Source organism: Chrysochloris asiatica, unplaced genomic scaffold, assembly GCF_000296735.1.
Source record: "Chrysochloris asiatica unplaced genomic scaffold, ChrAsi1.0 scaffold00128, whole genome shotgun sequence".
NCBI classification, from domain to species: Eukaryota; Metazoa; Chordata; class Mammalia; order Afrosoricida; family Chrysochloridae; genus Chrysochloris; species Chrysochloris asiatica.
The window spans coordinates 8027009-8053212 of record NW_006408646.1 but is presented as its reverse complement, the minus strand read 5'-3'; the positions used below and the strand labels follow the sequence as shown (position 1 = coordinate 8053212).

Genomic DNA, 26204 nt, shown 5'->3' with positions numbered 1-26204 from the left:
TGCCTTCTTCTACTCAGGCAGGTTCAGCTGGGAACCAGGCAGCTCTCCCTTCACCTGTAACATCGTTTCACTCTTGGGATGAATGCAAGCCAGAAATAAGATGATGAATACAAGTAGCCCAGAAAACTGCAGTTAGCCTGGAGATGGTCACATGTGGACGTAGACATTCATCCTCTAGATAGCAACTGCCACCATTCTGTTTATGCCATGTTGGGCTTAATCATTTTACTCTGAAAGCTATTCCAAATTGTCAAAGGAGGTGTGAGCACTTTTTGCGTAGTGTATAGTGTAGTTCAGGTACTTGAGTGGCTTAGGGCACCATGGCAGAGGGCACAGGTGGTAGTAACCCAGGTGGATAGAGGCAGAAGGATGGGACATGTGTATGTGAAATATGTTTATATTCATTGGTCTTGGGTGTGGATAAATGCTGAGCCAGATATTCCCTACCCATCTTAGAAAGTTTCCCAAGATTTGTCCTGAACATTAGAGAACATTATTAGATGGGGAACTCCACCCTCAAGGACCCCTTAAGTTTAACTCATACTTGTTTAGCTTAGCCTTTTTGGACCAAGCTTTACATTGATCCACCTTCTGAACATACCCTTTTGTCTCCTGTCACACTGGTTTGGTAGTACAGACTGGTACTACTTGGTAATGGCCAATGCATCTTTTACAGAGAAAAGAGAAGACCTTCAAGGAGGATTCATGCTTTGCTTTTTGGATGATGGCGCAGGAATGGATTCCAGTAAGTGACAAGGCTATGCTTTGGGGGGAGGGTATGACCATTTTAATAAAATACTGCCATCCTATGGTATAAACATGTTTTTATCTGTTGCTTCACTGGTATAACTAGAAGAGAGAGGGAAGTCTGTTGCAGCAGTTCAGACTTAATTCCACTAGTGTGTTTGTCAGGTCTTGTCTGGGAGATTGAATTTGATTGGCAACCCCAAGTCTATCAGATGACCTGTCTCTTGACATTGTATTCACCAGCTTAAATGTCCTGGAGCTGGAACTATAGAGGCCTCCCTCAGCCTTATGACTATATTCTGGTAACAGAATCACAGCTCAAAGGGATGGACATACTGACAGACCAGGCAGAGGTGGTGTCCATTATATCTCATGGTTGTGCATTTCCTTAGCAGGATGTTTTCAGCAGACACACAATAAGACTAGCAAGCTGAAGAGCCTAGGACAGAAATGCAAACCTTGTGCTTTCTTTTGTATCTGCCATTTCAGGTGATGCTGCCAGTGTGATCCAGTTTGGGAAATCGGCTAAGCGAACGCCTGAGTCCACCCAGATTGGGCAGTATGGGAATGGGCTAAAATCGTAGGTATAACAGAAGCCTGTCAGAAGACTCCAAATCATGTAATGTTTTCCTCCTAACTGATGGAAAGTACCCTCCTCATCTCCTTTCACGGCTGACTGTAGAACAGCAGGAATCCCAGAAAGGAGTCATCGTTTGGGGCTGTTGTCTAGCAGAGTTTGTATTACATAGTAAAGATTCTGAATGTCTAAAACTAGTTGGTGTGAGAGGGGTTGTATATATAGGTTTCTCTTGGCACTAATCTCTGGAACTGTGTTCCTCCTTCTGTTCAAAATTTTTATTTTCACCTGGTCGTTGAGAATGTTAATGGTTCTTTGTGGCATTGGAATGTGTGGGTACCGTGGGTACCTGTCCCTCATGTCCTGCTTTGGGCCAGGTGCTGGGGATGCAGTGGTGACTTGAGGGAGATGGGAGCCCTTCCTCCTTAAGGACATGGTCTCCATGAAGATGATGTACAAGGCCCTGTAGCAGGGACCTACCGAATGTCTTCAGATCCCTTGGACTTCTTTCTCAGCTCTTGGTTCCCACTTGTTTAGTGTTAGGAATGTGTTGTTCTGGTTTTGAGTGAAGCCCCAAGAGAAAGGTTTCTATTTCTGAAATGCTCACTTCCAGCTGCACATACCTTTGGATGGAATAAGATGTAGTGGAATTGGAGTTTATACAATTGGAACTATGAGTCACGTTTCTAATCTTGCTGTGGCAAAGTGTTTTGTCTGAGAGGTGGTTGTGGTGTGGTCAGCAGTATCACTTGGGCCACATGTGTGGAGAAGAAATCAAGACCTTTGCAATTTATCTCTTAGTGTAGGAATCAAATGAAAATAATAAACACTCACTCTGTGCCAAGCACTGCTAAAAGCTTGACAGGGATGATCTCATTTATCCTCACTATATTTAACCCTCGGAAACACTAGGGAACAGTTCTATTCTGTCTTAAAGGGTCACTATGGGTTGAAATTGACTCAATGGCATTGGTTTTGGTTTTGTTTTTTATAGCCCTATGGAAGGAGCCCTGGTGGCACTGTAGGCTAAGTACTGGACTGCTAACTGCCAGGTCAGCAGTTCAAACCCATCAGCTACTCATTGGGAGGAAGTTGAGGTTTTCTGCTCCTGTAAAGATTTGTAGCCTCGGAAACCCTATACAGGGTTGTTGAGTTGGAATCAGCTCGATGGCATTGGATTTGGTTTATGTGTTTATGAAAAGAGTACTGGTGGTGGTGCAACAATTAAGTGCTCAACTGCTAACTAAAGCTTGGAGTTCAACTCCACCCATCCACCACTCCATGGGAGAGAGACCTAGCAATCTGCTCCTCTAAGGATTACAGCCTAGAGCAGTTACCCTGTAGAGCAGTTCTGTGTCACATGGGAGCACTGTAAGTCACAATTGATTTAAGGGCACAGAACAGTAACAGTAGCCTTTTGGGGCACAGGGGGTAGTTCAGTGGTAGAATTCTTGCCTTCCACACAGAAGACCTGGGTTTGATTCTTGTCAATGCAGCTCACACAGAGCCTTCAAATGTTTGTTAGTAAAGACTTGCATATTGTTATGATGCTGAATAGATTTCATAACTGAAAATCTACTTCAGAAAAATCAGCTGATGAAAACCCTACAACTGATTGTTTAGTTCTGTTGTGCATGGAGTCCTCATGAGTCAGGGGTCTGACACAGCAGCTAACAATAATCACAGATACTACTCTGAGGTGTGAGTGCTGTTAGTCCTGTTTTCAAATGAAGAAACAGGGATGTAGGAGTGAGATTTCTGTGTAAAAATGTAGAAACATAGAGCCTAAGGTAGGAATCAGTTCTTTTTGACTTCAGAGCTTTGAGTTGCTGTACATTTCTCTTGAATCAGACAAACTAAGGTTCAAATTCTATGTCAGCCACTTAATTACACCTCACCCTCTGAGCCTTAGTTTCTTGTTTTATAAGTTTAGGATTATAATACATACCACACAGGTTAAGGATTAAGCCCCTAGCACAGTTTCTGGCTTCTAATTTGATTTTTCCTACTTCTGTCTTCTCATGGAGACATGTGCTGCTGTGGGTTAATGCACTGGGCTGCAAATTCATTTGGACCACAAGGTCAGTGGTTCAAGCTCACCATCCACCCCTCGGAAACCCTATACAGGGTTGCTATGGATCAGAACCGACTCAATGACACTTAACAATAATGACAACTTTCGTCTTCCCATAGCTGAATCCTGGCCTGGTTCACTGGGTCTAGGGAAAGGCCGAGGAATTTGTATTCTTTCCAGTTTCCGCAGGTGATTCTGATGCAAGTGATGTAAGTCCTCAGTAGCTCTGGGGTATTACAGAGTCAGGGGTTGGCAATGCAGTAAGCTGGGTAACTTGAGCTGCTTCCTTGTGTTTATTTACTAATCTGTAGTGAGCAACCCATGTGAGACTGTTCACTACTGTTTGAAGCCCTGGTAGTGTAATGGATTACAAGCCAGGCTACTAACTCAGCAAGATCAGCAGTTCAAATCTGCCAACCACTCCTTGAGAGAAAGATGAGGCTTTCTGCTTTTGTAAAGATTTAAAGCCTCGGGAACCCTATACAGGGTCACTATGAGTCGAAACTGACTCCACAGCATACAACCACCAGCATCATCACCAGTGTGCAACCCATGTGAAACTGTTCACTACAGATTAGTAAGTCTGGACTTACTTTGCTTACTATACTATAGTTTGCTCTGTCACATAAGTAAATGCAACTTACCCCATGCTTATCTTGCTTATTGGGTAGTCTGACAGTGTTATATCCATGTGATGTAAGAAACACTGCTTTCTACCTGGATTGTTGTTGTTGTTGTTAAGTGTCGTTGAGTCGATTCTGACCCATAGTGACCCTGTATAGGGTTTCCAAGGAGCAGCTGGTAAGCTTGAACCACTGACCTTGCAGTTCGAATGAATTTGCAGTCTGACACATTAGCTCACAGCGCCACACCAGGACATGTTGTTGTTGTTGTTACGTGCCGTCGAGTCGGTTCCGACCCATAGCGCTACCTGATTTTCCCAGTTCTGTAGCCTCGGGCAAGCCATTTTACCTCATCTAAAAAACAGGTTTTTAAGCTCTGGCAGTCTCCTTCAGAAGTTGTTACAGTTACGTGACTGGAAGTGCTTAGAAGTAAGTGACTGGAAGTGCTTAGACGCCCAGGACGGAAAGTGTATGAAGTTGGGAGTGGTGGTGTTAGCATGCTTTAATGTGATTTGTGCAATGGGCCCTTGGGAGGTGGAGCCATCTAGTGTTCAGAGTAAACATTTAGAAACCAACTTAAGTGGAAAAGGGGTTCTAGGAGAAAGTATTTTGTGGTGAAAATAAGGCTCAAAAGAAAGGTGGTGGTTTGGGTTCTTGGTATTCTTGGCCTGAGGTTTTGAGTGACTCAAACAAACTAAGGTTCAAATTCTACCTTCCCAAAGAACAGGGGCAAAGGAGGCAGAAAGTGAGAGGTTTTGCCAAATTAGGGCACGAACAAGCTTTGTTAGAAGATAGGGTCCTTTTGCATTATTTTGCTGCCCTGTGAGTTTCAGGGAGGAAGGAGGAGGAATAAGATTTGGCAGTCCCCTGGGTATTTCTGGGAGTTTGTGGAAATGGGGCAGGACATTCCTTTGTGTACTTGGCCTGCCAGTGGGTTTGTATTTGTACAGAAAAGAGAATAATAGGACTTCCCACCTCCCTCATGTCCCTGGGGCATTATGAGGACTAATGAGATAATAGCCATAAAACTCCAGAAGCTGCTTGGAAGAAAGGAGCTTGTTAAGTGGGCAGCCCTCCCAGTAGGGCTTCACACTGCTCTGCTGCCTGGGAGAGGCCTGTCCTTGCCTGCTCGTTGGATGGTTTACCCTGGCCAAACAGAGGAAGGAAACGATTTCATTCAGAGTTTTGCCTCATGGAAGGCAACCTCAAAGCACAGTTCCCAGAAACTGTCATTTGGTTGTTTCCAGTTGCCTTTGTCAAAATGAACTTGAAGTGACAAAAGCAATTCTGAGACTGAAGATGGCTCCAGTGATTTACATGTGAGTAACTTTGTTGCTGTGTGTCATCAAGTAGGTTTCGACTCATAACAACCCCAGAGGACAGAGCAGAACTATACCATAGTTGTCAAGGATGTAATCTTTATAAAAATGGACTGCCACATCTTTCTCCTATGGAGCGATTGATGGGTTTTAAATGCCAATCTTTTGAGTAACATCTGAGAATTTAACTGTATCTAGGACTTGAGCTAGTTATACTTTGTTGTTAGAAGTGCCATAGAATCGGTGCCTACTCATAGTGATTCTAAGGAGTAGCCAGTGGGTTGGAACAACCAATCTTCTGATTAATAGTCCAGTGCTTGTCCTACAGTTAATTTATAGGCCTCCTCAAATACTCTGGTCAACAGTTATATTTTGTATGATTGGTTTCTACGTTGGACTGAGCCTTGGGTCTGTACTGTTTTAAGGACTTGTGATGTAGACACTGGGATATTCCTTCGATGGTGTGCCGTTTGAATCTGATGACTGCATAGATGAGGGTCCACCTGTCTCTGCATGACCCACAAGAGTGTTATTTGTTCACATTATGGAAATCGACTAGTGGTAAACATGACAGTGGTTGAGGGTGGTGAAGAATATTATAGGTAAAGGATAATGAAATGCAGATCATTGGAAGAGCAAAAGTAAGAGTGTCAATGAGTAGGGAGGGAATAGGGCTGTGGAACTCAGCCGAAAGTCCTGGGCCCTCCAAAGGCATTTTCGAGTCATGACCATAGGATGGCCTTTACTTTGTCAGATGAATTTTTGGATCACTGGGAGAATAATCTGTTTCTACTTGCCTTTCAGGGGCTCAATGCGAATTGGGAAGGATTTTATCCTTTTCACCAAGAAGGAAGACACTATGACCTGCCTCTTTCTGTCTCGCACCTTTCATGAGGAGGAAGGCATTGATGAAGTAGGTGCCACCCTCATGGCCGAATGATTGGTCACTCCGTTTCCTGGGTCTACCAAGACTGTGTTCATAGGTCATTTGCACAGCTGAGCTTTCTGGGGCTATGGGATTAGAGCACATGCCCCTTTCTGGAATTAACTGGTTGAATGAATTGGTAGAAGGGTTAAGGTAGGTCTTATAAGAGGAAATGAAACCCCAGAGCACTTCAGAGAAAAGCTGATCTTGTTCTGAGCATGAAACGATCAAGTGATAAAAGTCAAGAGTTGGATTCAAGGAGCTCCTAAATCAGCAGCTTGAATTCCAGCTGGGGTATCACCGTGGGGCATTGCTTTACCAGGAGGGATATTTTGGGCTTCCCTGGCTACAGTCAGCAACAGCACTGTCACTGTCTTTCCCTTATGGAGCCCTGGTGGCATAGTGGTTTAAGTGTTGTGCTGCTAATTACATAGTCAGCAGTTTGAACCTACCAGCCGCTCCATGGGAGAAAGATTAGGCTGTTTGCTCCTGTAAAGATTTATAGCCTCAGAAACCCAAAGGGGCAGTTCTCTGTCCTGTAGATTTGCTGTGAGTCATAATTGACTCAATGGCAGTGAGTTTGGCTTGGGTTTTGGTCTTTCCTGTAGGAGAGCGATTTTGTGCAATGTGCTATGAGCACTTTTTCCTTTTGAGAAAATGCATTGCTCTAACTGCCTATATCAGAAGTTATGAATCCAACACCTACAGGAGGGTCCAGGTAGGTAGTAAAGCAGGTGAGCACAGAAAAAGCATCCATGTAAACTGACTGTTTTAGGATCTCTGGTAGTGTAGTGGATTATGAATTGCGCTGCTGACTGCAAAGTCAGCGGTTCGAAACTACCAGTCACTCAGCGGGAGAAAGATAAGGCATGCAGCTCCCGTGAAGATCGACAGCCTTGTAAACCCTATACAGGGTTGCTATGAGTCAGAACTGACTCCCCGACACATCACTACCACCCCTACCACCAAACTGGTTGTTTAATGGCACCTGACACTTGGCCTCATGTTGGGAGTGGCAGCTTCTAAGAAGCAGTTCTTTATTATTTCAGTATCAAAAGCAAGGCCTAATGAATTCAGAATATTCTGATTTTAAAAGATTATGGTAATATACTGTGTAAACTATACATGCATTCAGATGATTCTCTTTGTGGACTGGTGGCTTAGATGTCTGCCAGCTGTTCTGGTGTGATCTGTGTCACCTCAGTGGGGGTGTCTGGGGAAGCCTGTAGCCTGCCTAGCCTCAGATTGGATTCTTATTGCCCTCACACCTGAGAAATGGAGGCCAGTGCTGGAGAGAAGAGATTGAGAGTGGTGGTGGGAGGAAAATGTGTAGTGAGAAGAAAACATATCTGAGGCTCTGAGGGTAGAATGAGGGATGTAAAAGAGAACTTGGCACCTGGGGGGCAGGTGGTGGTGGGTCTGGAGAGCAGGGAAGGACTTTATCAAAGGAGCAGTGAGAAGCAGCCATTAAAAGGAATTTAAGCAACAGTATGGAAGTACCAGGCTTTCTTTTATAAAGATCAGTTTGTGATGACCACATAAGAAAGATTGGAGGTAGAGTGAATCCATTGAGAGGCCCTAGCTGTGTGTAAGTGACCTGGACTCATAGCAGGGAGGTGGAGAGAAATGGACTCAGATGATTTCTTTAGGATGTGGAACCCACAGATTTGGTGAAGGATACAGGGAAGATAGGGCCATATGGGACTGGTAGGCTGTTTGGATCTAGGGAAGAAAGGGCAGGTGTGGAGGGGCAAGTGTAAGTTATTCTGTACATGTCAGGGACATCTCCTAAGGGAGTAGAGAAAGACCCAGACCTGGCACTTTAGACACGTTAAGTGTTTAAAGGTTAGGGAGAAGAGAAAGTGGCCAAGGAGACAGAGGAGTGGCCGGAAAGAGAAGAGGAAAACCAGGGGAGTCCAGTAACATTGATGCAGAGGGAGAAGCATTTTGATTGGAGGATGGGTACCTATGACAAGTGAGTATTCATAAAAGTGATACCTTGTCACCTGGGACTGCTGTGAAAATGGGAGGTGTCAAGTGAGGTTCACTGACACAGATGGGATTCAGCAGCCCAACTCATAACCTACTACACTACTAGGGTGGAAAAGCTAGATTGAAGTTTTTTTCCTTACTTGGTACTAGAAGGTGGTCACTGTTTTGGATTGTACTCTGGTGTAAACTCAGCCAAGATTTCAAAATAAGATCATTTTCAGCTAGAGAGGAATTCCAAACCAGCCCTGGGGTTGAATACTGTCAGCACAAAGCTACTCAGAAACCAGCCAAATATGTCAGAACCCTTACCAGTTTTCAGTCTGAAATTCATTAAAATAAAGGATTCCTAGAGGTGGGCTATCTGTTTTGAGGCTCTGAGGGGCCTCCAGTCTGCAGAGGGAATTCTTTAGCCTTCTGTGGGCACCTTGAGCCATCTGCTGGCTCTAGTGAAGAGGGAGGAACATATTGAGGGGGCTTCAGAGGAAGTGACATTTGAAGAAAGAGTAGGATTTTTAAAAACTCATTTTAATGAAGACAGTTATTATACATATGGAAGAACATATTAAAATATATGCACAGTTGAAGGAATAATTATAAAGCATACACTCATATAGCCACCGTATGGGTTAAATGAAATGTTGCATCACAGACTCACTTTAGAAAATCCTTTGACACCTATCATATCCTTCATTTGCCCCTGAGGAAACTACTGACTTTTATGATGACCAGTTTTGTTTTTTTTTTAAATACTTCTCTCACTTATGTATGCATCCTTAAATAATAGTTTGGTTTTGTTTATGAATTTAAATAAGTGAACCTTTTTTTTTTCTTTCCAATCTTCTTGCATGCAACTTTGTGTTTGTGAGATTCATCTTGTTGATGCTAGTAGGTGTTAGTTTTTATTTTTATCATTACATAGTAATTGCAATTTGTAAATAATATTATACTTTATCCACTCTGTGGTGAATGTTTGGGTTAATTCCACTTTGGGTTATCACATCTAGTGTTACAGTGTATTCTTACACATGTATGCTGGTGCACATGTATAAACATTTTTCCAAGAGTGGAGTTGGGATTACTGAGCTGAGGAATGGTATTACTGAGTTGTAGGTCATGTGTATCTTCAGATTCACTAGGCAATTGCAGATATGTTTTCCTTAGTGGCAAGGAGTCCTGGTGTAGCGCTGCAGGATAATGCGCTGGACTGCAAGGTCAGTTTGAGCTGCAAGGTTGGCAGTTCAAACCCACCAACCACCTCTTAAACACTCCTATAAAAGGTTGCTATGATTTGGAACCGACTCGATGACACTTAACAACAACAACAAGAGGACCACAGTGGCTTATGTGTTGCTGTAATGCTGAAAGCTATGCCACCAGTACTTCACATACCAACAGGCTCACCTGTAGAGGGCAGGTTTCAGCAGAGCATCCAGACTAAGACAGATTAGGAGGAAGGAAAAAATTTGTCCACTTTTGGACAATTTTCAGGAAACTTCGTCACTGAAAACCTTATGAGTAACAGCGAAACATTGTTTAATAATAGTGCTCAAAGATGAGCCCCTCAGGTTGGAAGGCACTCAAGATGCAACAGGGGAATAATTGTCACCTCAAAGTAGAGTCAGTCTTCGTGATGTGGATGGAGCAAAGCTTTTGGGATCTTCATTTGCTGATGAGGCACTGCTCAAAATAAGAAGAAACAGCTGTATACATCCATTAGTTGTAATGGAAAATGTATAAAATATGAATTTAGGAAAAGCTAAAGTTGTCAAAAATGAAATGGAATGCACAAAGATCAATATCTGAGGCATAAGTGAGTTGAAATTGAGTGGTATTAACCTTTTTGAATCAGACAATCATATGATCTTCTATGTCAGAAATAACAGAGGAATGGCATCACATTCAAAATCTATTATGAAATACAATGCTGCCAGTGATATGTATGCCTACAAGGAAAACCAGTTAATATATAATTCAAATTTATGCACCAGTCCCAAACCCCAAAGATGAAGAAATTAAAGATTTTTACCGACTGCTGCAGCCTGAAATTGATTAGATATACAGTCAAGATACATTGATAATCACTGGTGATTGGGATGAATGTGAAAGTTGGAATCAAAGAAGACCAGCAGTTAGATAATCTAGCCTTGGTGCTAGAAATGATGCCTGAGCTCACATGATAATAGAATTTTGCAAGACCAACAACTTAATCATTACAAATACATTTTTTACAACTAAATAGTGACTGTACACATGAACCTCTTCAGAAGTAATAATAAATTGACTACATTTGTGAAAAGAGATGATGGAGAATTTCAATATCATCAGTCAAAACAGAAAATACCAGAAAGACATGTACCTATTTTGACTATGCAAAGGCTATTAAACTGAGTGGATCCTAACTGTGGATATCATCGCAAAGAATGTGAATTCCAGAACATTGTACTTATGTGGAACCTGTATGTAGATAAAGAGGCTATATTCTTTCATTAGACTTATTCAATCTATTATCCTAAACAAAGAATCCAAGAAGTTAGACTCTCATTAACAATCTCCAGTATGCAGATGACAGAACTTGGCTTGCTGAAAGTGAAGAGGACTTGAAGCACCTACTGATGAGAAGACCGAAGACTACAGACTTCAATACAGATTACACGTCAGCCTAAAGGAAATAAAACTCTTTACAACTGGACCGATAAGCAGCACCGTGATAAATGGAGAATTTATGTCAGGATTTACATATTTGGATCCACAATTAACACTCATGGAAGCAAAAGGCAGAAAATCAAAGAATGTATTACTTTGGGCAAATCTGCTACAAAAGACCTCTTAATAAAAAAAATTTTAAAAAGTCTTAGAAAGCAAAGCTTGTCACTTTGAAGACTAAGGTACTCTTTACCCAATCCGTGATATTTTCAAGCTGGACATTGAACAAGGAAAACAAAAGAAGATTGATGTCTGAATTATGGAGTTGGCAAAAATATTAAATATACCAGGGAATGCCAGAAGTACGAATACATCTGTGTTGGAAGAAGTACATCCAGAATGCTCCTTAGAAGCGAGAATGGTGGGGCTGAGAATGGTCTCATATACTTTTGAACATGTTATCAGGAGGTACTAGTCCTTGGTAAAGTAAAAAGTCATTGAAAAAGAGGAAGACCCTCAGCAATGCGATTGACACCATGTTTACAACAATGGCCTCAAACATAGTAACAATTGTGAGGATGGTACAGGGCCAGGCAGTATCATTTTGTTGTACATAGAATCTCTATGAGTTAGAACCAGCTCACAGTACCTAACAACAACAAAAGGAGGGTTTTTACCAAATTAAGAAGATGGCTGGATACATTGCACACAGAGGGAATTGCCCATGTAAGCAGAGACCCAGACCGTAAGCCAGCTTTATCTCCAGAGGTGCTAACAATGTGAGGCTGAGAAGTCAAGAGTTCCTAAGAGGGCTAGGAACCAGAGTAGAACCTCTGGTGCCTCCATGCTGAGGCACTTGAGCCTCACCTCGGTGCCGGGGGGCATCCCACGGAGGGAGTGAAGATAGATGGAAAAGACTGTTCTGGGGCCTCTCTCCTAGTGTCTGCCTGTGCTAACTCCACAGGTGATTGTCCCATTGCCCACCTGGAATGCCAAGACCCGAGAGCCAATCACAGACAATGTGGAGAAGTTTGCTATTGAGACAGAACTCATCTATAAGTACTCCCCATTTCACAATGAAGAAGATGTGATGTCCCAGTTCATGAAGATTACTGGGGATAGTGGTAAGTAGCCTTCAAGTCTGCAGCCCCAGAACCCAGGAGCTCCAGAGTCACCAGTGGGGGGTGGAGTTGGGTTATGGGCACCTGGTGAATGACAGAATTTCTGTTCCCCAGGAACATTAGTGATTATCTTTAATCTCAAACTCATGGATAATGGACAGCCGGAGCTAGACATAATCTCAAATCCAAGAGACATCCAGATGGCAGAGACCTCCCCAGAGGGCACGTGAGTACAGCTGGGAAGGGAGGGAGGTTGAAATAGGATTTGATTCTCTTGGGGAGGAAAAGTCAGGAGGTGATTTCAGGGGAAAGGGAAGACTCTTTAGGTTTCTCCTGGGCCAGACCTAGAGCAGATGGAGCTTATGTCCTCTTGCCACAAGGCAAGAGACTATAGTAGAGAGACAATAGATCCTCAGCTAACCCAAAAGAATAATGATTACCTGGTTCCTGCTTCAACTCTTCAGTTGATGGATAAAGAAACTGAGGCCTGTGGAGGAGAAAAGAAATTGTCCAGGGTTCTGCAGTGGGTAGTGGTCAGGCCAGGAACCCCGATCTCAACAATAACCACCTGTGCAGGGGACCGTTAGGGGAAGAGGTTACTTGGAGGGTGGCATCATGTTGAAGGAGCCCTCAATGAGGGCCTACAGAGAGGATGCTATAGTTTTGGTGAGGACTTGGCAAGGGCTGAGTGACAGCACTCTGCTCCTGCTGCTTCCAGGAAGCCTGAGCGGCACTCATTCCGTGCCTATGCTGCTGTTCTGTATATTGATCCCCGGATGAGGATCTTCATTCACGGACACAAGGTGCAGACCAAGAGGCTCTCCTGCTGCCTTTACAAGCCCAGGTAGGTCTGCTGTCCACTGGCTGCCATAGGCCCAGGTGGGCATTGATGGTGATGCCTTATCGAATGTTTTTGTTGGCCTTCAGGATGTACAAGTATACGTCGAGCCGTTTCAAGACCCGAGCAGAGCAGGAGGTGAAGAAAGCGGAACATGTGGCGCGAATTGGTAATGCATGAGGAGACCTGGGTGGAGGTCTTCTGGGGACCAAGAAGCTAAGAATCTAGGAAAAGAGTACTTCTAGCACCAGGCGACAAGTCTGTTTTGGATTATCTGTTTTCTCCTCTGTCCCTTGCCCTTCCCATGCCAGTCCCCTCTGTACTTTCCCTTCAGACTACTTCCCTAATCCCAGGCCATTTGTGAAGAGTTTTGGTGGCACTGGGGCAAATCTCAAAGTTGGCTACTAATCTCAAAAGTTGGCCATTCAAATCCAGCAGCCACTCTGCTTAAGAAAGAGGAGGCTATCTGCTCTCATAAAAATTTACAGTCTTGAAAACCCTAAGGAGCAGTGCACTGTGAGTTGGATTGACTCTATGGCAATGGATTTGATTTGGTTTTGGGTTTAGGCCATTTATAGGTATTATCTTAAAAGCGTAGTAACTCCTTGGCTTGCCCAGAGTGGAAAATCTGTCTTCCCTGACTCAAATACTTGTGAAATTGGTTTTTTCTGACTCCAGGGCAAAATCTCCAGCCTCTGGTGCTAACCTGTACTTCCTGAAGCTGCTTCATGGAGAGTGATTGGCTGAGGACTTCTTTAGCTTCCAGCCCATGCTAAAGGCTTGCCTTGGGCATTTTGTGACCTATTGTGATTCATTAGGAATGTTTAAAAGGCATGTTTCAGGTATAAATAGTGCCAGTTTTTCTTAAAAGATTGTTAGAAGCCAGATTTTCTTCTTTCAGCAGAGTGCAGTCCGCACTTGGAGGTTGCTCTTATTGCATCGCCAGGATAAGGCTGCCCTTTGTCTTGAAGGTGGTCCAGTTGGGCGGGAACTTCCCCAGGACTGCCCTGAGGAATAGTGAAGATTTTTGAACCTCTGAATTTCTTCTCATGGTTTATTCTGGGTTTCATTCAGCTGAAGACAAGGCACGGGAGGCGGAAAGTAAAGCTCGGGCTTTAGAACTACGCCTAGGTGGAGACCTCACACGGGACTCCAGGGTAAGGCCCCAGACCCACGCAGCTGTTCTTCTGCATGCCAGCAATCCCCAGACCAGTCTGGAGACCTTGACTTAAAGTAGAGAAATGGGGGAGTTAGGAAGTTTACATAATCACTGACACTTTGTGAACACACTGTCTGCCAGAATCTTGACTAATCATTCTGTTGCCTCAACACCCATTTGAGGTAGACATTGTGATGCCCTCCAGTACAGCTAGAGAAACTGCAACATCAAGAGACTCAGTCCCATGTCCTAGGTCATATGCGGTACTTTGTCAGAGCCTACCACACCTGAAGGTAGTCTCTTCCCTAGGCTATTGTTTCTTCTTTCTTCACATCAGTGAAGTGAAACACAGCTGTGAGTTAATCTCAGGGAGAAGATCATTTTCTATAGGAAGAAGTCCACCCCCAGGTGTGATTTTTGTATCCATGGGAATCAAAGACTTTTAGGTGAGGATGTTATGTCCCTTGCTCGGGCTGTAAATAGCTCCACCCTCATTTTTATGCTGCTGTGCATTTGCAGGTGATGTTGCGGCAGGTGCAGAACACAGCCATCACTCTGCGCAGGGAGGCTGATGTCAAGAAGCGGATCAAGGATGCCAAGCAGAGGTGAGTGTGCTTGTGTAGAGTCTTGACGATTCCAAATTAAAGAGTGAGAGACCCATTCCTGGTTGTCATTCTGACATGAAGAGAGCTGAAAGAAAGCAACCATTGACTTGACCCCAAATGCCTGTCACATACTCCCTACAGAAGAGATACCAGCTTCCTAGCTGTTTCCTAAGCTGGGAACATGCAAGGACAGGGCAGCCTCTACCCAGAATTGAACATTGAAACATTCCTCACTGGTAGTATCTCATTTGTTCTTTTTATTTTAAAGAGATGTATGAAATACTCATTGTATAAAATTTGAAAAACAGAACATTTAAGAAATAAAAAATTTAAACTCTCCTTTAATTCTACCACCTAGTGATGTTGTTACGTGTTGTCAAGTCGGCCCCGACTCATAGTGACCTTATATTATATAGGGTTTCTGAGGAGTCGCTTGTGAGTTTAAACCTCCAGTCTCGCGGTTCCAATGGACCCTGTGGCCGAATGCTTATCCTCCAGTGCCACACCAGGACTCCACCACCTGGTTATATCTATTGTTAATTTTTATGTACAAGAGGGCTTCAAAAAGTATGTGGAAAAATCCATTATCTTTTTTCCCCCATATTTCCATTATTTTTTTTGAAGCCCCTAGTATTTCCTATAGAGTCCTGGTGTGGCCTGTAGGATAAGTACTGGACAGGTAACTGCCAAGTTCTATGGTTCATACCTACCAGCCACCCCTTGGAAACCCTATATAGGGTCTCTGTGACTTGGAACCAACTTGATGGCATGTAACAAGTTTTTTCTGTATGTAATTATATTTGTATTCCTGTTTGTACCCCCACTCCATTACAAATTGGACTGCTGCTATAGATTTTTTGTAGCCATTTTATTTTCACCCAGATGAGTATTTTTCGTGTGCTATTAAATCATTCTACTTCTAGAGCCCGCTGGACCTTCAGGGCTTGAATTGCTTGGCTGCTCTTGTTGCCTCCTTTCCTAGCCGCAAGTTTCTGGTTCTGTTTATCTGGGCCAGTCAGTCCATATATTGACATTGTTCCCATGATGGTGTTTTTCTCTCAAATTTCATTCTTCTCATGAATTTTTGTTTTAATTTGCTATTTTGGGGGGAAATTTGGTAATAATTCTGTGTTTATTGTACCACAAACCTTCATAGTAACCATTCATGCTTAAATCCATGCTTGTTTTGTCACCAAAAGCCCAAGTTGGTAGCTTTTAATGAGGGATGCCTAGAGTTACTGCATAAGTGCACCTCCCTGTTGAGTGTAAGGGCAGGTGCACATGGAATGGAGATAAGCAAGTTTTGCTTAACACGTTTTAACCACCCTGGTGTTTGTGTGCTAGTGGAAGGATCTGCTTGAATGTGTTTTTTGGCTTTCTTCTCAGAGCACTTAAAGAACCTAAAGAACTGAATTTCATTTTTGGGGTCAATATTGAACACCGAGACTTGGATGGCATGTTTATCTACAACTGTAGCCGCCTGATCAAGATGTATGAAAAAGTGGGCCCACAATTAGAAGGGGGCATGTGAGTACTGCCCAAGGAGAGCTTCCAGCCCAAGGTCAATGGTGAGATGGTTTTGGACCAAGGGGTGACAGTTGTGTTTCCTGCATCTCCCTATAGGGCATGTGGTGGAGTTGTTGGGGTCGTTGATGTGCCCTACCTGGTCCTGGAGCCTACACACAACAAGCAAGACTTTGCTGATGCGAAGGAGTACAGACACCTGCTAAAGGCGATGGGGGAGCACCTGGCACAGTACTGGAAGGACATCGCCATTGGTAACAGGGCTGCATGCCTGGGCCTCTGTCCATCCTTGTTACTGTCATCTCCGGGCTCCTAACTTGATGTGTGGGTCTTTATCTTTCAGCTCAGCGGGGAATTATCAAGTTCTGGGATGAGTTTGGCTACCTCTCTGCCAACTGGAACCAGCCCCCATCCAGTGAGCTGCGTTACAAACGCCGAAGAGCTATGGAAATTCCGACTACCATCCAGTGTGGTGAGTCCGGGTGGTCAGCACCCTTTTCTGCCAAGAGCCAGCCCCGGCATACTTATTTCAGGGTTTTTTTCTGAAGGCGGGTGCGGACGTCGGCGATAAGGATTACACGGAGTCATGGGTCATGATAAATTCAAAATCTTCTTATTACATGCTTTATTATTATTATTTCTATGGCTACTCTAATATACTCTACTTCTCTCATTCTTTACTGTCCTGCTCATTCTCTACTCCCCTGCTCATCTCTTCTGCTTCCTTTCTCCCCTCCCCTGCTCCTGCTTTCATTCTCTCCTCTCCTGCTCCCCTCCTGCTCATCTCTTCTGTTTCTTTTTTCCCTTCCCCTCCTACCATTTCTTTACTGTCTCCTTCTCTACATTACTCATATTCTTTTTCTTTCTACACTATTACTCCTAATTATCTACATTACTACTTTCACTACTCCACTCCCCTGCTTCTTCTCTACATTATTCCCTCTATCCTCCCTCCATTCTTGTCTCATCTCCTCTCCACTTCATATTCCTTCTTCTCTCCCTACTTCTTTCTGCTTCTACTTACTTCTCTCCCTCTTGCCTCTACATCTCTTACCTCTCTCCTTTTTTCTACTCCTTTCTTCTGCTTTCCTCTACTTACTCTTACCTCTACTTCTTGCCTCTATTCGTACTTACCTCTACTTCTGCTTACTTCTGCTTCTTTCTTCTCTTCCTTTCTTCTACTTCTTCCCTTCCTCTTTGTTCTATCTTACAACCCCCTTATATACCATTACAGAAAACATTGCATTCATAGTAATCAATGACATCAAGGTACAATCTATCTTGTGGCACATTCCTCATGGTTTACAATTCTTAAATTTACAACAGGGATGAGAAGTTACAGCAAAAACATTATCTCAAGGCATAGGAGACATTCCAGGTGCCTTGAAACCTTTTAGTTAAACATTTGTCCCTACATAAATCTGTTCTTTTCTCTGAGAAGCAAGTTAACCTTTACATGTTTCTTGACCTTTGTTAGTCAAATCTTAAGCCATCAAGCCTAATTGTCAGGTGCAATTTACACTTCCTTAACTTCCTCCTACAGAAACATCCCTTCTCAGTAAAGCTGAGGCTATCAAAACAATTCCCCTATTTTACTGATCAGACTTCTTATTTATATAACTGTAGATTCTCACAACCCTTATCTATAGTCTAATTATTTTTTTTGAAATTCTCGTACCCACAGCACTTATTTATGGTCTATTCACGTTTAGGATTCTTTATTGCCTTAAACTAAGGCTATAAGGAAGAATGTTTACAATCACTAAACCTAAGCTGGCAGTAATTCATTTGACAAATCCTGTCTCCTAGCAGTCTTAAGAACATTGTTAATATAAGTATTAAAACTACCTATGATTACAAGTAGAATAAGATGTAGCTAATGTGTGGCTTTTAACTTTTAATGAAAATATACTAAAGAGTAGGAGAGTAAAAAATCTAAAGTAAAAGGGATACTAATAAAATCATGAATAAATCAGAGAATAATTCAACAAGAGAAAAATTTAACTAGGGGTCTGTGCATAAAAATAATAAAACAACTCTTTGTGGCTCTGCCATCCAAAGAGAAAGAAAAAGAAAAGAAAAGAAAAGAATTCACTGTTGATTTGCAAAAACAATGAATTTCTTCATGCGCAGGTTCCCCCGTGTCTCATTTATTTAATTTCTCGATTAATATGTCTCAATTTCTTCATTTTAATTCCTTATTTAATTATGGCCTTGGCCACTTTTCCTGCCTCTTTTCCATCATAGTTCATTATCCTCCTAACAGTGATGACATTGATGGACTCCCAGTCTCACTAGCGCTAGGAGCTATTTGGTGATGGACCTGTGAGGTCACTGTTAGGGTTCTGCCTGTCCATCCGGAGTGAGGCAAAAGGTCATCTAGCTGCTCGGACCTCACTGGGTCTTTGTACTATGAGTGGTTGACTGAGCTGGGATCTTGTTGGGAGTCAGAGAGCCCACAGTAGACAGTTTCCTTCCTCTTGTAGGAATCACTGTCTCTAAGAATCACTCTTCTGTAAGAAAATGCAGAGTTGGAGCCAGAGTACAGATCTTTATATAGCACATTTGGGACAGCTCTGCTATGGGTCTAGTTGTGAGAAGCTGAGATCACAGATATTGATGGGGGGATGTGGATGACGTTTGTGGGGGTGATTTCTGTGTTGCAGATTTATGTCTGAAATGGCGGACCCTCCCCTTCCAGCTGAGTTCTGTGGAGAAAGATTATCCTGACACCTGGGTTTGTTCCATGAACCCTGATCCTGAGCAGGACCGGTGAGTACTTTCTCTAACGAAGGGAATTGTGGGTACTTCTTCCCTTCCCCCAGTGTTTTTGTCACTCTTGGGGTCAATGGTAACAACTCACTTCGTTTCTTATAGTCAGTATATGTATCCCTTCATCTCAGTCTAGTTGGTTAACAGGTGCCCAAGAAAACACCTAGATGGCCATACTGCAGTGAATCTCAACTCCACGCCATTGGGAATTGCAGTGGTTGTTCCAGCTGAGGGGGAAGCTCCGTGCCCTACCGGTGCAGCCCTTTTGCCACAGTCTCCCTAGAACTTTCCCTCGACAGGTGTGAGGCTTCTGAGCAGAAGCAGAAGGTTCCCCTGGGAACATTCAGAAAGGACCTGAAGACACAGGAAGAGAAGCAGAAGCAGCTGACGGAGAAAATTCGCCAACAGCAGGAGAAGCTGGAGGCCCTTCAGGTGTGGAGTGTTGGGTAGTGGTCAAAGCCAGTGGGTGTCAGGGTCTTGCCAATACAAACAGATTCAGTGACTCCCCTTTCCCTCAGGCTCACCCTCCACTCTCCCTTGTATTCTTGCCAAACCTTCACACTCCCACCTTACAGGTGGAATTTTTTTTTTTTTAAGTTTTGTTTACATATTAACAAGTGGTTCAGTTCATTTAGAATGTTCTAAAACTCCAGAAAATGAAAATCCAATCTTCTTAGAGGTAATGACCATTAATGCTTTTTTATCCTTCCAGCTTTTCATTGAATACCTATATACATGTAAATACTCTTATTTCAAAATAGAAATATGGAGCCCTGGTTTGACCCTATAGGATGAGCACTTGATCACAAGGTTGATTTGAACCACAAGGTCAGCAGTTCAAAGTCACCAGTTGCTCCTTGGAAACCCTCTACAGGGTCACTGAGTCAGAACCTACTTGACAATATTTAACAACAACAATATTATATACATGATGTGTGTGTGTGTATTTTTTGTACATAATTAGTTTCTTCAGATAATTTTCTGTGGGTGAAATTGGTAGAGAAAAAACAAAACAAATCATGTTGTGAGACTGTAAATCTTTAGGGAAGCAGATAGGCTCATCTTTAATTCCATGGAGTAGGAGTGGCTTGTGGGTTCAAACCACTGACCTTTCTGTTAGCAGTCCATCCAGAGATTATTAAAATTGTAAAGGGTTTGCAAAATTCTGTGGCTTTTAATACATAATCTCAATTTACTCTCCAGAAGATATATTCACTTATATTTTTTTTAATGGTAATATATGAGAGTACAATAATTTTTAAATGTTTTTACCAATTTAGTAGACAAAGATAGGCATCTTGTATATAATTTGAGTTTCTTTTATATTTTGGGGATGAAGTATTTTTTCATGTGTCCATTATTATTGCTTTTAGAATTGCTTATTCATCAACATTTCTGTTCGAGTATTATATTTTTCCCTCAGTTTTCATCTTTTAAAATTTGTGATCTCAGCTCTCTGTCATATTTAGTGAAAGACTTTCCTTTCTCGCTTCTATTATCTGTGCAGTGACTCTTTCTAACTGCAGACTTACGCAGGCCTCTCTGCCCCCTGAATCCCATTTATCCTTTCCTCTCCCAAGTTGTCTTCCACACAGTAGGCCTTTCCCACCTATTTTGACATCTTCTTATGTAGAATTTGAATTCAACACCTTTTCCCATTGTTTCAAGTGTTGAATTATATAAACAAACCAAAAAACTAGCTGTTGAGTCATTCCAACTCTTGGCGACCCTATATGTTTTTGTTGTTAGTGCCATCAAGTTGGTTTTGACTCATAGAGTCCCCTAAGAGCAGGGGTGGGGAACATATTTTCTGCCAAAATTTATAACATCATTTGCAGCCCATACAAAATTACCAACTTAAAAATTAGCCAGCTATATATGATATGTAGCGTAGTGGTTACGAATCAGGCTGTGAACCGCAAGGTCAACAGTTTGAAACTACCAGTGGTTCCGCCGGAGAAAGATGAGGCGTTCTGCTCCCGTAAAGATTTACAGCCTCGGAAACCCTGTGCAGGGTCGCTATGAGTCGGAACCGACTCCACGGCACTTAACAACAACAATATGATCAAACATTTAATTGTTGTTGTTATTAAGTGCTGTTGAGTCAGTTCCAACCCATGGTGACCCTGTATACGGTTTCCGAGGAGCAGTTAGTGAGCTTGAACTACCAATCTTTCAGTTCAAACTGACTTTGCAGTCCAGTGCATTAACCCACAGGGCCACACCAAGAGTCCGAAACATTTAATTAACTCACTCCTAATGTGATGTCTCGTTGAAAACTTTATGCAGAGTTGCTATGGGTTGGAACCCACCTGACAGCATTTAACAACAAGAACAAATATGATGACTAGAACTGTGCTTGCCTTGGCAGAGCCAGACCAAATGGTTTCTAGGGCCTGACATGGCCCTCATTCCGGATGTTTCCCCATCCCTCTAGTAGAAGGTTTCCATGTGGTGACTGGTGGGTTTGAACCATTGACCTTGGGGTTAGCAGTCCAATGCTTTTCCAGCAGCAACACACCAAGACTCTGTAGGCATTCTGTAATTTGTTGGTGGCTTAGTGTGTGTGCAGTTTTTATATTCCTGGTGAGAGTGGGAGACCACTTAAGAATAGGACTTTATTTGCCCACAATCCCAGACATATAATGGGCATTATAAAAGAGTTGACTTGGACTTCATCATCTTGTTGCCTTGCAGAAAACCACACCCATCCGTTCCCAAGCTGATCTGAAGAAATTACCCTTGAAGGTGACTACCAGACCTGCCCCTGAGGTAGGTCCTAGGGGACAGAGGACATCCCCACAGGTGTCTCAGGCTAGTGTCAGTGTTCTCATCCTTTGGGCCTTTTTCAGGAACCTGCACGTAGACTGCAGCGTCCTCGCTCACCCCCTTTACCTGCTGTGATCAAGAATGCCCCAAGCAGACCTCCACCCTCTCCAACTCTTCGGCCAGCCAGCCAGCTGCGGAAAGCTTCTGTTGTCAGCAGTGCCCCCAAGCCTCCTGCCTTGACAGCCCAGGAGGAAGCCAGCACATCCAAGCTGCTGCCACCCAGGGCCCCCCGAAAGGCTGCAAACACTCCAGTCAGGGCTGTGCCCACCCCTCTAGTGCAGCCACCATTGCCATCTCTACTGCCCAACTCCAAGATCCCTCAGGAGATCCCTGTCCCCAGGGCCATTAAGTCTCCAGTGGTCAAGAAGCCAGAGCTGCCCAATAAACTCTCTCCGGTGAGCCACTTTTCCTCTTAACCTCCCTGACCCTGCTCAGTGGTGTGGGAATGGGGTCTTGCAGTGCCCAATAGTGCTGGGGGAGCCGTGGCCATCACCCGGCTACAGCTTACCAGAGGCCTACCAGGAGAGGGAATCTAGATGGCCAGCAGGGCTGGGACAGGGGCCTAGAGCAAGTTGGCTTCTGGTTAGAACTCGGTTCCCATCCAGGCAGCCTCTCTGCTTCCTCTGAACTTGAGTCACCTCACTGGCTTCACATGGTGGGCATAGGTAGGCGGGCCTGTGACTACCTGGGTGGTTATATTAGTGGTCATCGTATTTCAAGGTGATCAAAACTTGCATCAGACAGGTGAAGGGAAGAGAGGTGGTGACTGGAGAGCTTCCCATAATAGCTTTGAGTCTTAGACACAGGTCCCTGTGAGTGCCTAAGCCAGGCACTGGTGCCTTGTGTTCTGAGTCATGTTGGGTAGGAGAAAGAATGCCATCTCCTCTCTGAACAGGGTTCCCTCACCTTGACACACTCTCCTTGCTCCAGGCTACCCCTGGCCGGAAGCGCAGTTTTGGTGTGGCCGATGAGGAAGAGGCTGAGGAAGAATCTGAGAGGAAGAAGGAGAGGTCCAAACGGGGCAAGTTAACCGTGAAGGAGGAAAAGAAGGACTCAAATGAGGTAGGTGGTTGAGGGGAGGTTCTGAGAGCTTTACCTCCACAGGGTCTCCACCCTCCATGTGCAGATTGAGTCAGCCCATGTTTAGGTTCTGTGACTGAGCTTTCTGGAAGCCTAGTTCACCTCTCTGAAGGACTGTGAGTCACACAGATGGAGACATGGTTTCAAGTAGAATTGTAAGTGAGACTTGCTTGGGGCTCTAGTCACGGCCTTGGGGATGGCTAGTTCAGGCTCTGGCAGAAGTCACAGATGGACTGGGGGCTTGAAGTCAGTTCATTCCTCATGTCTATGCCACTCTGTTCCTTGCCTGTTGCCTTGTTTAAGAAGGTGGCTGAAGGATGCACTGCTAGGGTTGTGACTTTAGGGAGTGTCTCTGTGAGCTGCAGCACCAGAAGACACATCATGATGGTCAGGGAGCTTGGGGCACCACTGATCTACTCTCTTGTCCTTGCAGCTCTCAGACAGTGCTGGCGAAGAGGACCCAGCTGATCTCAAGAGGGCTCAGAGAGGTGAGTCGGGAGGGAGCATAGCCTGTGGTTGGGATGGAAAGTGGAGCATTTGGTAAACAGCAGCTCTGTTCTCAAGCTTCTAGAGTTTTTCTGGGTCTGTATCTCATGCCCCAGTTGTCCCAAAACTTAATCAATCTCAAGATATCTCCAGAATGTTAACACTTGTGTTTATTTCTAGCACCAATTCCTTGGTGCTTGCCTTTGTAAGTTAGTTAGGCTCCTGTTGGCCCCTGTGACAGATGGGGAGGGGAGGGAGACCTGGGTGACTGGGCTCCATGCCCCCAGCATAGTGGGGGCAAATGTCAGGGGTTTCTTGTTCTTCCATACCCTTGGGCTGCCTTTCTCAAGCTGGCCCTGGTTGAGGAGGGCTCTGACTCACCCCCTGTGCCCATTCTCAGATAAGGGGCTGCATGTGGAGGTCCGTGTGAACAGGGAATGGTACACAGGCCGTGTCACAGCCGTGGAGGTGGGCAAGCACGTGGTGCGGTGGAAAGTGAAGTTTGACTATGTGCCCACAGATACGACACCTAGAGACCGCTGGTAAAGCACCCTTCTGGGAGCCTGGTGACAGAAAGGGGTGGAGGGTGGAAAGATGGTTTCCTGCCGCAATTCTCCTCAGTCCCTGCAAGCAGTCCTTCCTGGGAATCTAGGGGCACTCGTGACTCAAATGCTGTGTCCTCCACAGGGTGGAGAAAGGCAGTGAGGACGTGCGGCTTATGAAACCCCCTTCGCCGGAGTATCAGAGCCCCGACACACAGCAAGAGGGTGGGGAGGAAGAGGTGGTGGTGGCAGTGGTCCCTCAGGCAGTAGCCACAGTGGAGCCCCCCTCCACTTCTGACTGCATCCGAATTGAGCCGGACACCACCGCCCCCAGCACCAACCATGAAACCATTGACCTGCTCGTCCAGATCCTTCGGTGGGTGTGTCAGCCACCAGCCCGCTGCCCACAGCAGCTCTCCACCCACCTACACACCATTCTTAGATCCTGACACTGCCTTCTTTCTGCTTAGGAATTGTTTACGGTACTTTCTGCCTCCGAGTTTCCCCATCTCCAAGAAGGAGCTGAGTTCTATGAGTTCAGATGAGCTAATATCATTTCCTTTGGTGAGTCTGGCCTGACCTTTGAGCCTGCACTTTGTATCCCTCCCGTGGTGCCCATTGTGATCACCAGCTCTCAGTTGCATGCCTCCTGCGGCCTGCTGCCCCCGTCCATCACCATCTCTGGGATTCAGATTTGTCATCTTGAGCAGCCCTCTGACAGAAGGCAAAGGAGACTTTTTGGGGGACAAATGTGGCATAGCTGGGTATGACTGGAATGCAGAAAGGCTGCCCCACCCAATCCCTGTAAGATGCTGGGGCTGAGTCCTCAGGTAGAGATAGCAGACCTGGCTCGCATTTTACAAGGACTCTATGCCTATAAACTTGCCCTGGGCAAAGTGAAGAGGTTAGGCTAAAAAATGCCTGAAATTTGCACAGAAGAACCAGGGATGTGTGAAAATGAGATCTGGCCTTACTTACCCAGCCAGTGTTGCTGTGCTAAATAAGTAAGCCATCACTGACCTCACAGTAGGGAGGGTGTCCTGTCTCCAAGTTGGGCTGCAGACGGGAGCAGTGAGTGCTGTGAGGAGAGGCTGAGGCAGCCTGGGGGAGGGAGAAGGCATGGCTCAGTTTGAGGAAGAAAACAAAACGTGGGTTCCTTTATTGGGTGAAAGGAAGAGTTTGAGACAGGGAAGTCCAGAGGATAGAATAAGGAGTGATTAAAGCAGCAGGCTATGTGGCAAAGCATTGTAGGGTAGAAAGAGTGTGGCTAAGAGACGTGTGTACTACATTGGAAGATCTAGTCTGAGGCATAATGTCTTCTACTTTGTTTGAGGTAGAGATAGCAACCAATACTGAACTGAGAGAACTGGTGATCCAAACCATGCCCTAGGACAGGGTCAACAGGCTCTTCTGTCAAGGGCCACTTAGCAAATATTTTCAGCTTTATGGTTTCTATGGCAACTGTTAATTCAGCCAGTATATTGTAAGAGCAGGCTTATGGATGTGACCATGTTCCAGTAAAGTTTTATGTACAAAACAGGCAGCAGGTGGATTTTGTCGACAGGTTGTAGTTTGTAACTTTGGTAGCAATGTGTTTGGATGGGATGGGCGGATAGGAGCCACAGGTAAGGAGGCTGGTCCAGTTGTGAAAGGTCTATGGTGAGGAGAGAGAGATGGTGATGGAACAGTAGTGGGAGTGGACTGGCAGGTTTAAGAGCTGAGTCAGAGGTCGTTGACAGACTGGCCACAGATGGTTAGTGATGAGTTAGCCAGTGGGCTCTTGGATCTGTGGAGGTTGGTGCTGAAACTATTAATTGGGAGAGAAAACAGTGAGCCTGAAGGGGCTGGGTTGGTTGGGGCTGCCAACCAGCAGTACATTTCTGGTAGAGATTAGGGACCAGTGAGGGGAGGGAAGACAGGCAGGGCTGAAGACAGGGATCTGGGATCTGGTAGGAAGAGCTAAGTTTCCCAGGAGGAGTTTCTAGACCTGAGAAGAGAACTAGACTAGAAACTGAGGTTAGTTTGTGGCAGGCAGTTGCCGTGTGCATATACTAATTTGCCAGAGAAAAGCATGGAGAGCTTTTTGTTTGCTCTACGTTTGAAAGTGAAATGAGACTAAGAGTTGAAGGAAGACAGGCTCAAAGTGCTGAGAGTCTGTACTGGTGGCAAGTGCTGGAGTCCAGATTTGAACCTAGGTAAAGCCCTGACTTGTCTCATGATACCCCTTGGCCCTCCCTGTGAAATGAGAGGGCACAACTAGGGAGCTAAAAGGCAGAACTCAGTGCAACTCCTTCACAAGAAAGTACCACGCTTCAACTTTTGCCCTTGTTTAGGCTGCAGGAGCTCTC

At 44.5% G+C, this 26204-nt stretch overlaps 1 protein-coding gene across 1 annotated transcript in view; it reads left to right on the top strand.

Annotated features, from left to right (window-relative positions):
* The window catches only part of MORC2 (MORC family CW-type zinc finger 2), a 46845-nt gene that overhangs the window by 15692 nt on the left and 4949 nt on the right, over positions 1 to 26204 (top strand). The window contains exons 4-24 of the mRNA XM_006869256.1: positions 677 to 745; positions 1237 to 1327; positions 6145 to 6253; positions 11865 to 12024; positions 12136 to 12247; positions 12740 to 12865; positions 12949 to 13028; positions 13934 to 14016; positions 14538 to 14623; positions 16010 to 16150; positions 16247 to 16401; positions 16491 to 16619; positions 18814 to 18919; positions 19219 to 19351; positions 21617 to 21691; positions 21772 to 22143; positions 22679 to 22810; positions 23262 to 23316; positions 23715 to 23856; positions 24002 to 24232; positions 24327 to 24420. Coding sequence (XP_006869318.1) covers positions 677 to 745; positions 1237 to 1327; positions 6145 to 6253; positions 11865 to 12024; positions 12136 to 12247; positions 12740 to 12865; positions 12949 to 13028; positions 13934 to 14016; positions 14538 to 14623; positions 16010 to 16150; positions 16247 to 16401; positions 16491 to 16619; positions 18814 to 18919; positions 19219 to 19351; positions 21617 to 21691; positions 21772 to 22143; positions 22679 to 22810; positions 23262 to 23316; positions 23715 to 23856; positions 24002 to 24232; positions 24327 to 24420 — 2681 coding nt within the window. The remainder of the gene's footprint in view (positions 1 to 676; positions 746 to 1236; positions 1328 to 6144; positions 6254 to 11864; positions 12025 to 12135; positions 12248 to 12739; positions 12866 to 12948; positions 13029 to 13933; positions 14017 to 14537; positions 14624 to 16009; positions 16151 to 16246; positions 16402 to 16490; positions 16620 to 18813; positions 18920 to 19218; positions 19352 to 21616; positions 21692 to 21771; positions 22144 to 22678; positions 22811 to 23261; positions 23317 to 23714; positions 23857 to 24001; positions 24233 to 24326; positions 24421 to 26204) is intronic.